Source organism: Salminus brasiliensis, chromosome 20 (assembly GCF_030463535.1).
Source record: "Salminus brasiliensis chromosome 20, fSalBra1.hap2, whole genome shotgun sequence".
In the NCBI taxonomy this organism is placed as follows: Eukaryota; Metazoa; Chordata; class Actinopteri; order Characiformes; family Bryconidae; genus Salminus; species Salminus brasiliensis.
The window spans coordinates 20,249,305-20,264,171 of record NC_132897.1 but is presented as its reverse complement, the minus strand read 5'-3'; the positions used below and the strand labels follow the sequence as shown (position 1 = coordinate 20,264,171).

The window sequence follows — 14,867 nt, the reverse complement described above, 5'->3', positions numbered from 1 at the left end:
AGCTGCACTCTTGTTTGGCTTACAGGACAAATAACTCCTTAGTCAGTTCAATTTTATTCAGTCTAATGTGAAGACAGAGCTGAAGAACCATGAAATGATCTTTGACTTTGATTCAAAACTATAAGACATTTTTTTTTACCTTAATCTTCTCCTCTTCTTAGTCTTCTTAGCATGACCCAGCATATTTAATTTGTGTGAATGGAAAACAGAGCTAAGCTGTAGTGTTGTAGTCAGATGGAAGTATAAAGTAAATGCTGAATGTGTCCCAATACTTTTGTCAAAATAGTGTAATTTGTAAATGAGTTGACTTCATTAAGCTATTAAAAACAGGCTATTAGGAACATCAGTACATGAACCACATATAGCCTATATTTCACTTCTAAAGTTTGATGAAAGACCACGCCTGAAGCTAAGCATCTTTTGGAAATGTCCATCTCTGCCTTCTATTTCTGGTGACACTCCACCCTCACCTCATCTCCGCCCTGTTTCCTAGTCCTCTTTCAGTCTGACCTCTGTTCACCAAACAGGGGGTCTGGCCAGCTACTGTAGCTAATTGCAGAAGCCACCTAGACTTCCAGCTCAAGTTCTTAAAGTTCTCAACCCCCCCTAAAGTAGAAGTTTGCCAAATGGCAGTTTGTCCAGACTTACACTCTGATGTATGATTTTACCTTCCTGAAGAACCAAATATCCAAAATGATGCTGTAGAAGTTTATTTATTGATGATTTTCTGCCAGTGCATGTGTAGTCACATACCTTGCAGCTCAGACTGCTACATCTTTATGTCAGCCCGATGCCAACAGGGTGGCTTGGCAAAGAACATAACATATTCCATGTGAATACATAATGGAAAATCATCATTGGCCAGATGTCATAACCTTATATCACATTCTTAAATCATTCATTCGTACTCCATCTACCCTAGAATCTTAACACATATAACATCTAACAGCATTAGGATTATCCCTCATTTTCCAAGCTACAGATTGAGGCTAACCATGAGATCGCCTTCCACTCTGCACTCCTCTCATAGACAACCATAAAACAAGTTCCTGCTCACACAGAGTTTTACAGACTCCCTCCATTTCATGTTCACACATGAAAACGGAGATCCATCCTTCTTGTCATTCTTTCCCCGACATAATTACTCCATAGAAAAGAGAAGGCCCGAGGTGGTACTTGAAAAAAAAGCCTTCAGTTCTTGTGGCTCCTTCAACCAGGGACATCTGACAGTTTGTCCAAATGCAAACAGCTGCAGGAGAGATACAGTGAAGGAATGCAGTTTAATGGACTGCAGTTATTATTATCACATTGTGTAACAGCACTTTTAAGGTGCTATGCAAGGTGAGGTCACGTCAAGATGATTTGAGATGTATATTTGTAATAGGAATGCCACAGGTCTTTTGCTAAGGTTAAGTGACAAGAATACGTCATTTGTACGGTCACTGGTCTTCTTTTTTTTAGCTACTTCAAGCTGCTGACAGGGATGTACAAATGCACCCACACACAGCTTGTCCCTGTAGAGAAGTAGTGGCAAGATGGCAGATGATCGTGAACCTATTGGCACCATGCATAATGCTAGGTGTGGGCTAGAGGAGTATAAAGCCCCCCAGCATTGAGCTGTGGAGCAGTGTTCATTTGAAATGATGGTGGTGCTCCATCCAATACTTTTGTTATGAGTTAAGGTGTGGTGGTAATCACCCAACATCAGGACCTTACTAACGTCTTTGTTACTGAATGCAATCAAATTCTCACAGCAATGTGGTCCAATGCTGGATAGTTGAGACAGTTCCTCCAACAAATGCAGGATAGTCTGTTTTTAAATACCCTTGATTTTTTTTAAAGAAACAATGAATGAGCAGGTGTCCCAATACTTTTTGTTCTTATAGTGTAGTTGAAGTGTATGAAATGACATTTTGGATTTTTGGTTGCAGGAACATGCCTGATGCCCCTCCTCCTCCCAATCTATGTCCCGTGCAGAAGTTTACACAACCAACCACTACCCTGTCTCCTCCCTCATATCTTTCAGTCCTAGCTCCACTGATCAGAGGGGGTCTGGCCTTATACCATCTGAATTCCTGTTCCCTTCTTTTTACAGTCTCCTCCCACATTATCTCATGTAGACGGCATGCCCCTTACTCGCAAATGGGAAATGATTGGATTAGGAGAAAAATAAAGAAGAAATATGAAGGTTCGCAGTTTAAAGAGCCATTTCTGAAGCATCACTCAGTTTGGGAAATTCACAATGTTTTCGTCTTTCTACAGTAAGGCCTGATTTGTCATAGTCTCTTCCATTGAAGCTTGTGTTCAGAAGACCCCCATGTGGTTTTGATCTACTTTTCAAAGGCTTTTACACAAACCTGTGGAGGCCATGCCAGGTCGAGTCCAGGTCTTTAAACCAAAGAAGAAACCAAATACTAACATTATAAAATCTGAAATGCATGTTAGATTTTCAACAATTCAGCTTTTCACACAAATTGATGGTAATAATTTCATATTTAATCAATTATTTTGAATTAAATTACAAAATGATGTAGAAGTACAGCCCTAAGAAGTACAGCCCTATTTGAAATAACCATTTATTAGGACCTAAGGGTCCTCACATTGGGTAGGGCCTCCTTTTGCTAGCACAACAGCCTCAGTTATTCATGGAATAAATTCCATAAGGTGCTGGAAATGTTTCATTGAGCTTCTGGTCCATGTTGACCTGACGGTCACGTGGATGTGGCCATAAAGAGATGCTCAAGGTCATGAACAATACTCAATATAGGTTGTGGCATTCAAGCCATGACTGGTATTAACAGTCTCAAAGTGTGCCGAGAAAACATTCCCCACATCACTGCACCACCTCTACCAGGCTGGACTGTTGACACAAGGCAGGTTAGATCAATGGATGTATGCTACTGGCACCATATTCGGGGCATCTACCATCAGAAATTGATCAGCAGTTACAGAAATACTCAAAGCAGCCCGTCTGACACAAACAATCATGCCAACATTTTCCAGTATTTTTCCATTTTCCACATTTTCCACATTACCTGAAGCTGCTGGCCTGTATCTGCATGATTTTTTGCATTGCACTGCTGCCAGATGATTGGCTAATTAGATAATTACATGATTCAGACAGGCATCATTTTATGTTTATGGAATCATACCAAGGTGCCCAAACGTTTGCATATGACTCTTTTTTGTCTGCATGTGTTTAAAAGAAGATGCTTGGTCCATGGATCTCTGCATGGATGTCCACTGTCACTGACAGTGATCTGCTTGACCCCCTTAAATCACGCCTGCATGCTTTGACGCTTTTCTCAGAATGTTCACAAAACCAACTCTGGGAAGAAATTACCCCCTCCTTTAGGGTTTCAGCACAAGAACTAAGGTGAGCCAGGGTGGGGGCATGACTGCGTGTCGGTGCTTGAAACAGAAACTATAAAGTCGTTGCATGTGCATGGGCAGGGCCACTGTGGAGGAGGGTGTGTGTCCAGAGAGCGTGAAAGCAGGCTGAGGGGTTGGTCCTTTTCTTACAGTGTGTATATAGAGGAGAACAGAGCATCACTAGGCACACTCCTTTAAGGAACGTAAAGAGCAGCACTTAATAACGGGCAGGAGAAGAGCTTCAGCTCAGCTGCAAGATGGGCAAGCAGAAGATTTTCCTGGATAAGCTGTCCCGTGCGTTGCAGATTCGCAACAAGCTGCTGCGGGAAGGACTTGCTGAATGCTTGGGCACCCTCATCCTGGTGGTGAGTGTCCACCTGGGGGGGGGGGGTTCATCTGTTATTACTAAAACTTGTTAAACTTCCACCAATGTAGAACCTTTACACAATGTGAAGGTCTTAAACATCTTCACAATCATTTCTTTAAAAAGTGCCATTCATTGTGAAGCTTAATGAGATGGTTCTTCTACGACATCTACAACATTTTCCATTTAGCAGTGATCTGCTTAAACACATGTCCAGTGCAGAAGACAGTTGTAAATGAAGGCAGAATGGTGTTATAGCAGAGATGGTTCAAGATGGGTTCACATATGAGGTCTACTGGACAGTGCATCCAGTCTGCAAGCTGAGAAGCTGAAAGCTATTTGCCTGTACAGCTGATGCATAGCTGGTACACCTGCTCCTAGCTGGCTACCATTATCAGCATAATCAGGATTCAAACAATGAACTTTACTGACTAAATCTAGAGTCATTCAGTAGCACATTCAAAGGAAGCACTGATAGAATCTCATTCAGCTCAGCTCACTGAGATGAATAAAAAAAAGGCTCTTGGCATGCATCCTTAAAAAACAAACAGAAAACACCCTCTGCCTTCGCTCCCTGTTGCCACTGTTCCGACTGTTACTAAGATGAGATAAGAAACAAGCTCACTTATGACACGGGTCAAATTGTTTTACAGAGAAGTGTTACTGCTTGAACACGGCACTCGTTTTCCCATCTCTCCAGGCTGTGAGTACAATAGGGTGACTGTAAATTGGACAGAGTGGTTCCCCATCGACGGACTTCCTATTGCTTATGCAGAATTACACTTATGAGTGGACTAAAAAAGGATTTGGACATTTGTGCCAATCTTCGAAATGTTATTCATTCATTGTGTTGAAAAAATGGAAGCAACCTGTTAAGCTAAGTGACATTTATTGTGAACGATTCTCTCCAAGACTGTTATTTACTTTTTGGCAAAGTGTTCTTTCAAAAGGCAGCGTTGTGCACCAGGCCATTACAGTTGGAGCGGTTTCTTTGCAGACTGTCCGCAGGTTTGCCTCCAAAATGTCTTTGTGCACTTCTGAGTTCATGATCCCATCGAATAACACAAACTCACTAACACCAGTGTAAGAACAATAGCTCCACTACGTCCACCACTGTGCTTTACAGTACCTTTGTTGCAGTGTGTCTGTGCTTCTTCTAACAGGCATGCTCTGCTTAGTCAGCTACCAGTAAAGCTTCTGAGTTGTACAAGTGCTTTCTGGGACCTCTATACATAAAACTATGGCTAACTACTAGAAGTAGAAGTCATACCGGATTCAAATGTGTGTGGAAAGTTTTAATGATTAAAAAAAAAAAATATTCAATGCATTACATTTTTTCAGGGTAAACACAAAATGACACATTTTCTTTGTATCATAGCCCAAAATCATTTATGTTCCAAAACCATGAAAGCTCAGTCTTGGTGCTTTTACACAGTAACAATTGGGTCCTAATCAATCAGCCAGCAGCAAGACTCACTCACGCACACATGCTTAACCCTCAAAATACGTATGTGCACACAGGGAGTGCCTCTTGCACAATAAGTAGTAATTTTCTGGACATAGGTTAAACCTAGGTCTGGAATAAAGTGCACTGTTAATCATGACTGTGCAGTGACAGTTCTTTGAAACACAAGACTAGAGGGTTAATCTGTGTCCGGGAAGCTAGAGGCCGTAGACATCTCTAACACAGCATTCCTGAAGGTTTCTGTGTATATACTCAAACTAGGAGCCAAAGAGGTTATTTGACTTATAGATTGCACAGTGTGTCAACAGTAATGTTAAATGTTAAATGCATTTTATATGATATTAAAACTAATTGTTTTTACACTTGAAAACATTCTTTAAACTCGTATATCACATTTACGATGACAGTTCTATAAAGACCTGGAATCAAAAGTGGTTATTTTAGGGCATCGGTTCAAAGAACTCTTTAGGAGTTCATATTGTGGCTGTTGTGCCAAAACCTTGACGGTTTTGACAATTTTATGGCGAATGGATCAATAGAAATGCTCCCAAATCTTTTTGAACAAAATCACTTTAAGCTGAATTCCACTGAAAATTAATAATTTTTGAGATACAAAGATTTGGCATGATCTGCTTAAATACAAATGCTTGATTTGATTTATACCGAGTTAATCTCGGTATTTTACTGTGCCATGTAGTGGAGTGCAGATCATACTGAAGGAATACAGTACGTGATGTGATGGTGTGTGTGTGTGTGTGTATTGCACCCAGAAAAGGACTTTGATAAAGGATGACTTGACTTTCAAATCATGTGTATGAATGTACATGTGTATAAACACAATATTAATTGTATATATATTATTTATATACCAGTATTTTACCACCTTAAATCTTTTCATAGTTTCATAGTTTGCTATTCAGTACAGGACAGTTTCCATTTGTACCAGAGGGGGCGGCAAATTCTTAGTCACAATATGTGGCCGGTGCCTGATAACAAAGTAGCATGTAATATGCTCATGAATTCAAAAGGTATACCTACTGACTTTACAGGTGTTCTCAATAATTATCAATAAATAAAACAATAAGAGGTCCCAGCTTACATAATTGCATTTACACAAGTTTATTCACAGATTATAAACCCACAGGAATTCTCAGGTAACCACAAAATAAATCAATTAATAATAATAACTCTTAACTTGTCTTTCCGTGGGTTTAGTACAAGACGTCAGAGTCTACAGTGTGCACTACAGTGTATTGTTAAAAATGCCATAAATCATGGTGCCGCACCCGTTACTATGGTTGGCGTGTTTTGTTCTGGTATATCAGTGGAACATCATGCACAGTTGCGATGTGCTCAAAGTGTACACAGACTTCTTGAGACAGAACTAGAAAAAGAAATGGCAATTAAAATCTAATTCGCTAACAGATATGTAAACACTAGTGATTTTCAAGACAGGTAAGACTTAAAAGTGTGCTTTTTAGAACCCCCTGTATAAAGGTACCTGTATGTAGGCCTGAAATTAGTCAACAGGACTGTAGTAGGAGCTTGTTTTCTCAACTCAGTCATTTAAAAAGAGCCCACAAGATAATAAGATTAGCAGCAGTAACTCTCAGTACAAGTTTAAGTGGTTTTGAGCGGTGAACAGGGCGGCGGAGAGGGGGATTCTGGCCGACATCTGAAGTTCCCTGCAGGGCCATAGAACAGTCTTTGTTTGTTTGTGAAGGTCAGCATGTTGACACCCACAATCATTTACTCAAATTTGATAATTAGGACGTCACCCATGGGTTAACCAAAGTGGAAGCTCATTTCAGCCACTGAAAGTGAGGACTGTCCAAAACTATTTGGACAAAATGAATAGACTTATTTTTATAGCTTGTCCGCTTAACCTTGTACTTAGAGCCATGCAGTTATGGGCCCAGTTTCCCAAGAGCATCTTAGTGCCCATCATTTAAACTGGTAGAGAGACCGTTCAGTATGATACTTGCTCGACCAGTTAAGAATCGCCTTCATGCTAAGATGCTTTTGGGAAACCCAGCCCTGAACAATTAAAGGATTTGAACTCGAACTGAAACACGAACCACGTAATTCCACCATTTGACACCAAAAGCTTTCTAAAGTGAGACTGAATGCACATCATTGAAACAGTTCAGTTTTCCAGTAGGACTACAGTGCTGATGTGGCATGGTTTCTTCTGGGGATGGGCTCCAAACCTCTTCATGTGGACTACACGCTTAGTCTTAGTGTTAACGCTGAACATTTAGAGTGCATGTTCAAGTAACACGGCTCACAGCTGAGCTCTCACCTCTTCCTGTTTGCCACTTTTACTCATTGATGCTACATTGTCTAGCCTTCCTCATTTGTGTAGCCCATAATGTACACAGTGCATGTCAGAACTTCCTGTTGTGAAATGTGGCTGATATGCAGTGTATCTTCTCTGCTGATAGCCACATGTGTTTGAACAGAGATCTGAAGCGAAATAAATTTGATCCAGAGAACCTAAAAGACGGAATGCTCCAGTCCAGGCCATATGATCAATCACTCCATACCTGCTCTTTTAAAGGGAACATTCTGTTCTTGGGCTTAAACTTGGCTCTAGGGGGACAAAGTTCATGTACCACCCTGTTTTCCCTTTAGGTCTGATACACACCAGAAGAAAAATCTGGCACACCACTCCAAGTTCTTGGAAGCTGCAGAACTTTGGGTTGTTTGCCAGAATTGTCAAAAGCCTCTCAGTTTAGCAGAAGACAAGTGACTTCAACTGTTTCATTTGAAGCACACAAATGTAGAGAGGCTGGTGGTAACCCTTTAATTTGAGAATCCACCTTAGATACTTTGTAGACGTTGCCGATAACTGACAATCAACTGAACACTTATTAAACACAACTTAACAGTGAGTTGAGCTTATTATGCGCTTTTGAATCTAAACCTAAACCTAACCTTAACTTTAACCATGCCCTGAAGCTAGAGATTGAAAATTAAGGTCTACCTTCTCTACCTCATGTTAATTTTAAACTTAAGCCTAATCTTTAAACTGGTGATAATCAACTGAGTTTCACTAGATGATGAATTACCAGTTTGGGCTCAGTGTAATACCTTTTCATAGAAGTAAAACATTACACGGCAGGACCGTTACACTGGTTTTACATAGTATAACAAACAGTTCCACAATTTTCAGTTAATTTTCTCCATTTTTTTAAAATGTGAGTAAACCGGATGGGCCCATCAGTTTACCACCAATGTATCAGCATCAACAAAGTTATATTGATTCTCACAAAAATGTGGGATGTTAACAGGCAAAACAAACTAACAAACAAACCAAAGGTCATTGAGGTATGCAGGTGATCAACCATTTAGAGCTGTAAAAACAAGTAAAAGAACTATCCTCAAATCTGTCCTGAGAGATACAGCTAACTAGTGCAGCTGTGTTCTTTTACAACAGGCAGGTGTGTCCTCTCTTTCTTTTTCTTTTTGCATTTTGTACAAGCTGTAGGAAATTGATTATTTCCTTGGGAAGACCACAATCATCTTATCATATTGGCACATAATTTTCCTTGTTGTAAACATCTTCAATTCTTTAGATAGATAAGGATGGTTAAGAATAACACAGTTTCTCTAATTAAAAATATTTAAAAACAATTATAATCCTTAAATAATCATAAACAATGTTTCATCTTGTCATAATTTTTTGCAGTGTGTATTATGCGTATAAGCAAGTATGCAAATGGTTTGAATTCCTCAATCACAGCATTTTTTTTACTGAAGAATGGCATCTAATTTGCTATGATAGTATCAGAAAGGGTCACTCCCAAAAGGTTTGATCATATCAGCAATGTGGACCTACACCCTGTTGCCTTCACTGTTGTTCTATGCATTTCTGGGGACTTCTGCGGACCTAGCATTATCCAATTGTGAAACAGGGCAGGCCGGCATTACTGCAGGTCTAGACGTTGCCATGAAAAATCCTACTGCAAAGACCACATATGAGCAGACAAATATAGCTTTCTAAATGTGTCCCTTGCAATCAAGCTCATGTTGTTGTTTTTTTGTCCTTTCCTCTGTTCTCAGATGTTTGGCTGTGGATCAGTGGCCCAGTTTACTCTCAGTGATGGAACTCACGGCCTCTTCCTCGCTGTGAACTTAGCGTTCGGTTTTGCAGCCACCCTTGGAATCCTGGTGTGCGGCCAGGTCTCAGGTACCTGGAGCAGCTTTAGCCTAATGCATGTTCTCAAAAACCATGTGAAGAAGGAGCTAAAGTGTTTCTGGAATTCTTTATTGCTCACGTTGATAACTTTTTCTGTCCTCACAGGAGGTCATCTAAACCCAGCTGTGACCTTTGCCCTCTGCCTCCTGGGAAGAAATAAATGGAAAAAATTCCCTGTGTACTTTCTCTTCCAAACACTTGGTGCCTTCTTGGGTGCTGGTGTGATCTTCGGCTTGTACTATGGCAAGTATCATGAAAAAGAAAGCAGCTCTAAATGTCAGACACCAATGACAATATTAAGTATTGGGATATTACTAATGACGGCATCACTTTTGACACTATGATATTGCAGAACATAACAACAATGACTAGCAAATTGCAAGTGATCTACATAACCAATGTGACTTACAGTCAGTAAAGGCCAAAACAGAGTCTATGAAGCCTTCAAGACTTGAAGAGTCAAGTTCTAGTTGGAGTTACTGGGCCTATTGCTTCATAAATGTAGGGCAAAAGTTTCAGAGTGAGGTGTCGCAATTTGAATCCCAAGCCATGCTGTTATGCCATCAGCAGCTAGAGTCTGATAGAGCACAATTGGCCATGCTCTATCCTTTCATTGCTCTTAAGCAATGTTGGCAGGCAAAGGCATCTGGTGTGGTGGACCTGGGGACCCAGTGCTTTCTTCTAAACACATTGGGTGCTTGGCTTAAACTAATTTCAGTCTTTTGTTCTAAATCAAGATGCCCTGAAGAAAAAGGTAGAGGCCTCCGGTGAATTGCCAATTGGAATCTTTGCTACCTACCCTGGTGAGCACCTGAGTACCATCAATGGATTTTTTGACCAGGTTAGTAATTGCAAGAGTTTCATTTCTTCTATCGTCAAATAGTACAATTCTACTCATGAATGATGCAAGATTGTAATTGATGGAGAGTTTGTTATGCATGGGCCGTCACTTCCAGAATAGCCGTGTCTGATGCTATCTCATCTTCCAGTGAAAGAGCAGGGGGTAGTTACCCAAATGGTTCATTTTAGGCTCAGTGGGTTCCACTAACAAAATCCATGTGTGGTCTGTTCTCACTCATTCAGGCCATGATTCAGTAGTCAATGCTCTTCTGCATGTACATGATATTTTAGAAGCCCAAACAGTGGAGGGGAGACACAGGTATATGTAAGCTATGAAAAGCCCAGAAAACAGCCCATAAAACTGTTAGTTAACAGTGGAGTATAATATTTAAAATTTATAGCAAACAAAATTATGCCTAAACAGACAAAGTAACAAAACCTTTTATCTCCATTTTTGGCATTTATCTCCAATCATTTGACATCATAGGGATGGGGCTCCCTTACTTCTGCAGATAAACATTAGGCTAGAAATGGAGTTTTCCCCTAACTTAAAGGGTGTCCTCATTGATATTTTCATAGGTTATTCTCTCTGTTGAAATGTCAATGGACCCATACTGGTGGGAAATGCCCTAACTCGGATCCTCCTGGGACCTGTTTCATAAAACTGTTTGTAATGATGTTTCCCAGAGGCCCTGTAATGTTCAGCAGCTCAAATTATGCTCTGAGTCAGGTCCATTCAATACCAGCAAGATGATGAAAAGGTGGTTTCTGTTTGCTTAGAAAGACCACCTGTGAAAATATCCTTTGCACAGTGTGTATGTGCTTTATAAATCTGTGCATTATTTGTGTGTGCTGGAACTGTAAGAAACATAAAAAAAAATGCACAGAGCCCTCTGCACCCTTGCTCACACCAGAGCAAGAAAGAGAAATTATATAGTACACATAAAAGAGCAATAGCTTAGGCTTAATACTCTTATAAGTTTTAAAATATTCTGGAGAAAGGAATTGTACCTATTAATAAAAAAGGAAGTAAATTTTGTTTGTTAAAAACGAGTAAATATATAAATAAATAAATAACATGTAAAAAAGTTTTACATTTAACTTTTTTATTAAGATTAACAAGATTTTGATATCTTCAAAAAATTATAATACCATTGGAGCATTTATTACAATAAAACTGGCTTATTGACCCAGGTGCATTAAATTACAGCCTCTACAATTAAAGAAGCACACTAAAAACAACAGAGGAAACTCTAAAATTCAGATACACCAGCTGGTTGAGAACTGTGTGGAGTGTAGTATCCTCTTGGCGAAGGCATGTTTTGGATCTGGTGTGGGAACGAGTGGAATGTTTACAGCCGCCTCTCTCTTTGTGTGAAAAGAGTGGCTTTGACTGCAGAGTTCAAACCTGCCAATTAGTCTGGCTCTGTTTTGGTGGACACACTGGCAAACAGCTCTGCATCTCTGCCTTCAAGCCTTTCTTTCATAACGTACTGAATGTTTGCCAGGTCTTTCAAAAGCACTCACAAAATATGTACAGTACTGTGCAAACACTTTAGATACTTATGTATAAGTAAAAAACTCCATATCATTAGAATAATTCCAAGAAAACATAAATATGTATTTCGTATTTTGAGAAGACTAGTTGGTATCCTGTGAGCCAGATAAAAGACCAAGGTTTGGTCCCAGATTCCTCATGAATGACAATACCATGCCAGTACACTGATTTATGAAATGTTATTATAAGCTCTGATTTTACTTAAGGAAGGAGTCATTCACTAAACCAAGTGTTGGAAAAGCTAATAATGCTGGGCAGCGACATGACAAGCTTATGGAATGCTAAATGTTTGATTTTACTGAGCAAATCAATGCTGTATAAGAAGCCTTTTCAATTCAAATTTCTTTGGGACCAAAGTATTTGCAACATACTGTATATTTAACAACAATGATTGATCTGCAATGGGAATCTATAGAAAAGTAAACCTGATTAAAACAGTTCAAATGACTAATTTTGAATCTGAACTTTGGGGAAAACAAACAGATGGGTGCAGTTTTGAACAAGTGTTTTGTTTGTGGGGCTTTTTGACAGTGAGGAGATTCATATTTAGCTCACTGACGGTTTGTTTCTCTTTTAAAGCTGATTGGCACGGCTGCACTGATTGTTTGTGTCCTGGCCATCGTGGACCCATTCAACAACCCCATCCCACAAGGACTTGAAGCTTTCACTGTGGGATTCACTGTACTTGTCATTGGTTTATCCATGGGCTTTAACTCTGGCTATGCTGTAAACCCAGCCAGGGACCTGGGCCCTCGCCTTTTCACTTCCATAGCAGGCTGGGGCTCCAAAGTCTTCACGTAAGTCACTCTATATCAGCTAATGTTCTTTCCCTATGATGAATCACCTTCTGTTGTCATACTTTCATACTCAAAATTAAGGTTCCTATAAGGCTCTGGTCTCAAATCTCAAAAATATTTTTTGGATTGGTTATTGTACCTTTACTTTACTAATGAATGATCTTTCTCTCCAACAGTAATGGCAACTACTGGTTCCTGGTGCCCATCTTTGCCCCATTCCTGGGGACCATCGTCGGTGTGATTGTGTACCAGGTGATGGTGGGCTGGCATGTGGAGGGCGAGGTACGAGACAAGAAGAAGGCAACGGAGGACAATGTCAAACTAAATGACATGAATGACGCGTAACCTCCCTAACCTCTGTCAAACCACAGTGCAACTGATCCTGCCACTACTTTACTCATGATTCAGTAAGTTCCAAATGATGAGATACACCTTCAATCATCTTATAAGACGGGGGTGTCCAGTCTTATCCACAAGCTCACAAGTTCTGACTCACACTTTTGATCCAGTATTTGAAAACTGAGACTAACTGGCCTTTTGCAGATAATACTGAACACCCCTGTCACAAGAAGTCCTGGCATTAAATGCACCTCACAGAAGAGGTGCAAATAAAAGAGTATGGACGACCAAAGTTGCAGATCTTCAAATTTGTTACATTTCACAGCAGTGCTGTCAATCATGACCTAGTTGATTGACTGTGTACTCATCATTTTCACTAATCAAGATTGCGCCATAAAAGGGAAACCATCTTTTCATCATCACGAATTATATTAATTCTGTAAAAGAAAGGAACCATTGGAACAGAAAATCAAATGATGGCTCATGGTGAATTATTGTGTATTTACAGTATCTTGTATTTTGTATATTTTTTAAATCTTTTTATACTGTAAACATGCTGACAATGCTTTTGTACTTATGCTTATGGCTGTTTAACCACTTGTACACGTACATGCTACACAACTGCTATCATTTTATTGTTGTATTGTATTACATATATAGATACATATGTAGACGGGTAGACATCATTTACAGCAGGAAACCTGGATATCAAATATTGTACTTAGAAACTGCTTTTATTGTTTACTGTGTTTTAACTCAATGTGTCCTTGATCAGTTGTACAGAAGACGTCTCAACTGGTCCATTCTAACTGTCCAACTGTAGCTATTGAACGCTGTTTACTGTAGCTGTAGCTTTCACATTTGTTGTATATGTAGAAGGGATGGAACTGACTATAAGCTCTCTCTGGTTGGTAAACCTCAGAATTACAACCCTTGTAAATAGTTTACTTTCTATATTAAATGTGAGCCATTTTAGCTTGGGCACTATCTGCAGTTTCGGGGAAGGGCAGCTTGCTTTCATAAAAGCTAGAAAAAAATGCACTTCACAATTTTAAGACAAATGCTGGATGTTTTATTTGATTAATGAAACTTACATTTGCCATTTGTGCACATTCGTCATCCAAGCTGCAATGTTGTACACTGCAAAAACAGTATCTTGACAAGTAAAAGAAGCTTATTTGTAGTCAATATATCCCTATTTCTAGATATTTTACTTATTTTAAGTGATGACCCATTGGCAAATAGTTCAGCTTGTTGGCAGTGTGTCTTGAGATATATATTTAAAGAGTAAAGTACTTAAAAGAAGTTTAAAAACTGAATAATCCTAAATAATTGTATATTATTTTTAATGACAAGAAAGTGTCTTTTACATTTCTAGCGCTATTACATGTTTAAAGGTTCTTTTTTTTTCATACTAAATACCAAAGAAATTTTACTCCAGCTTCTGCATTTGTTGGGATTCTTAAAGCCATTTTGATCATGTTCAAATAAAAGCAGTAAAAGATCATTCATTTGTTTGTTGAATCATCATGTCTGCTAATGTTTTATTCGCTTTTACTTTTTACTTTTAAAATTTTTTGCAGGACATTTACCACAGCTCCCAAGCAGGGCCTGGTAGTGTATCACTGGAAGCACTGGAGAAGGTTTAGACTTAGAGGCTCAGTAACACTGCGTCACAACTAACCCCATCGTATGGAGGGTGTACTTTAGCCTGGGGTACATTTCCCATACGCTGGAGGCTAGTATTGAACTAACATGGTACAATGTATCATTAAACAAACTATAATATATATATATATATATATATATATATATATATATATATATATATATATATATATAGGACTATATATATATATATATATATATACATATATATATATATACAGTGCATCCGGAAAGTATTCACAGCGCTTCACTTTTTCCACATT

General features: G+C 39.2%; 1 protein-coding gene across 1 annotated transcript; it reads left to right on the top strand.

The window, feature by feature from the left end:
* Nucleotides 1-3,535: 3,535 nt before the first annotated feature.
* On the top strand, nucleotides 3,536-14,437 carry aqp3a (aquaporin 3a). The gene is made up of 6 exons (XM_072664487.1): nucleotides 3,536-3,737; nucleotides 9,267-9,393; nucleotides 9,508-9,645; nucleotides 10,140-10,243; nucleotides 12,380-12,597; nucleotides 12,774-14,437. The coding sequence occupies exons 1-6, from the start codon at nucleotides 3,630-3,632 to the stop codon at nucleotides 12,940-12,942; spliced, it is 864 nt and encodes a 287-aa protein (XP_072520588.1). The 5' UTR covers nucleotides 3,536-3,629; the 3' UTR covers nucleotides 12,943-14,437.
* Nucleotides 14,438-14,867: the final 430 nt, after the last annotated feature.

Coding starts and splice junctions, on each gene's coding strand:
- aqp3a (XM_072664487.1), top strand. CDS start 3,630: ATGGGCAAGCAGAAGATTTTCCTGGATAAGCTGTCCCGTGCGTTGCAG. Junction 3,738..9,266: donor TGGGCACCCTCATCCTGGTG/GTGAGTGTCCAC, acceptor CTCTGTTCTCAG/ATGTTTGGCTGTGGATCAGT. Junction 12,598..12,773: donor TGGGGCTCCAAAGTCTTCAC/GTAAGTCACTCT, acceptor TCTCTCCAACAG/TAATGGCAACTACTGGTTCC.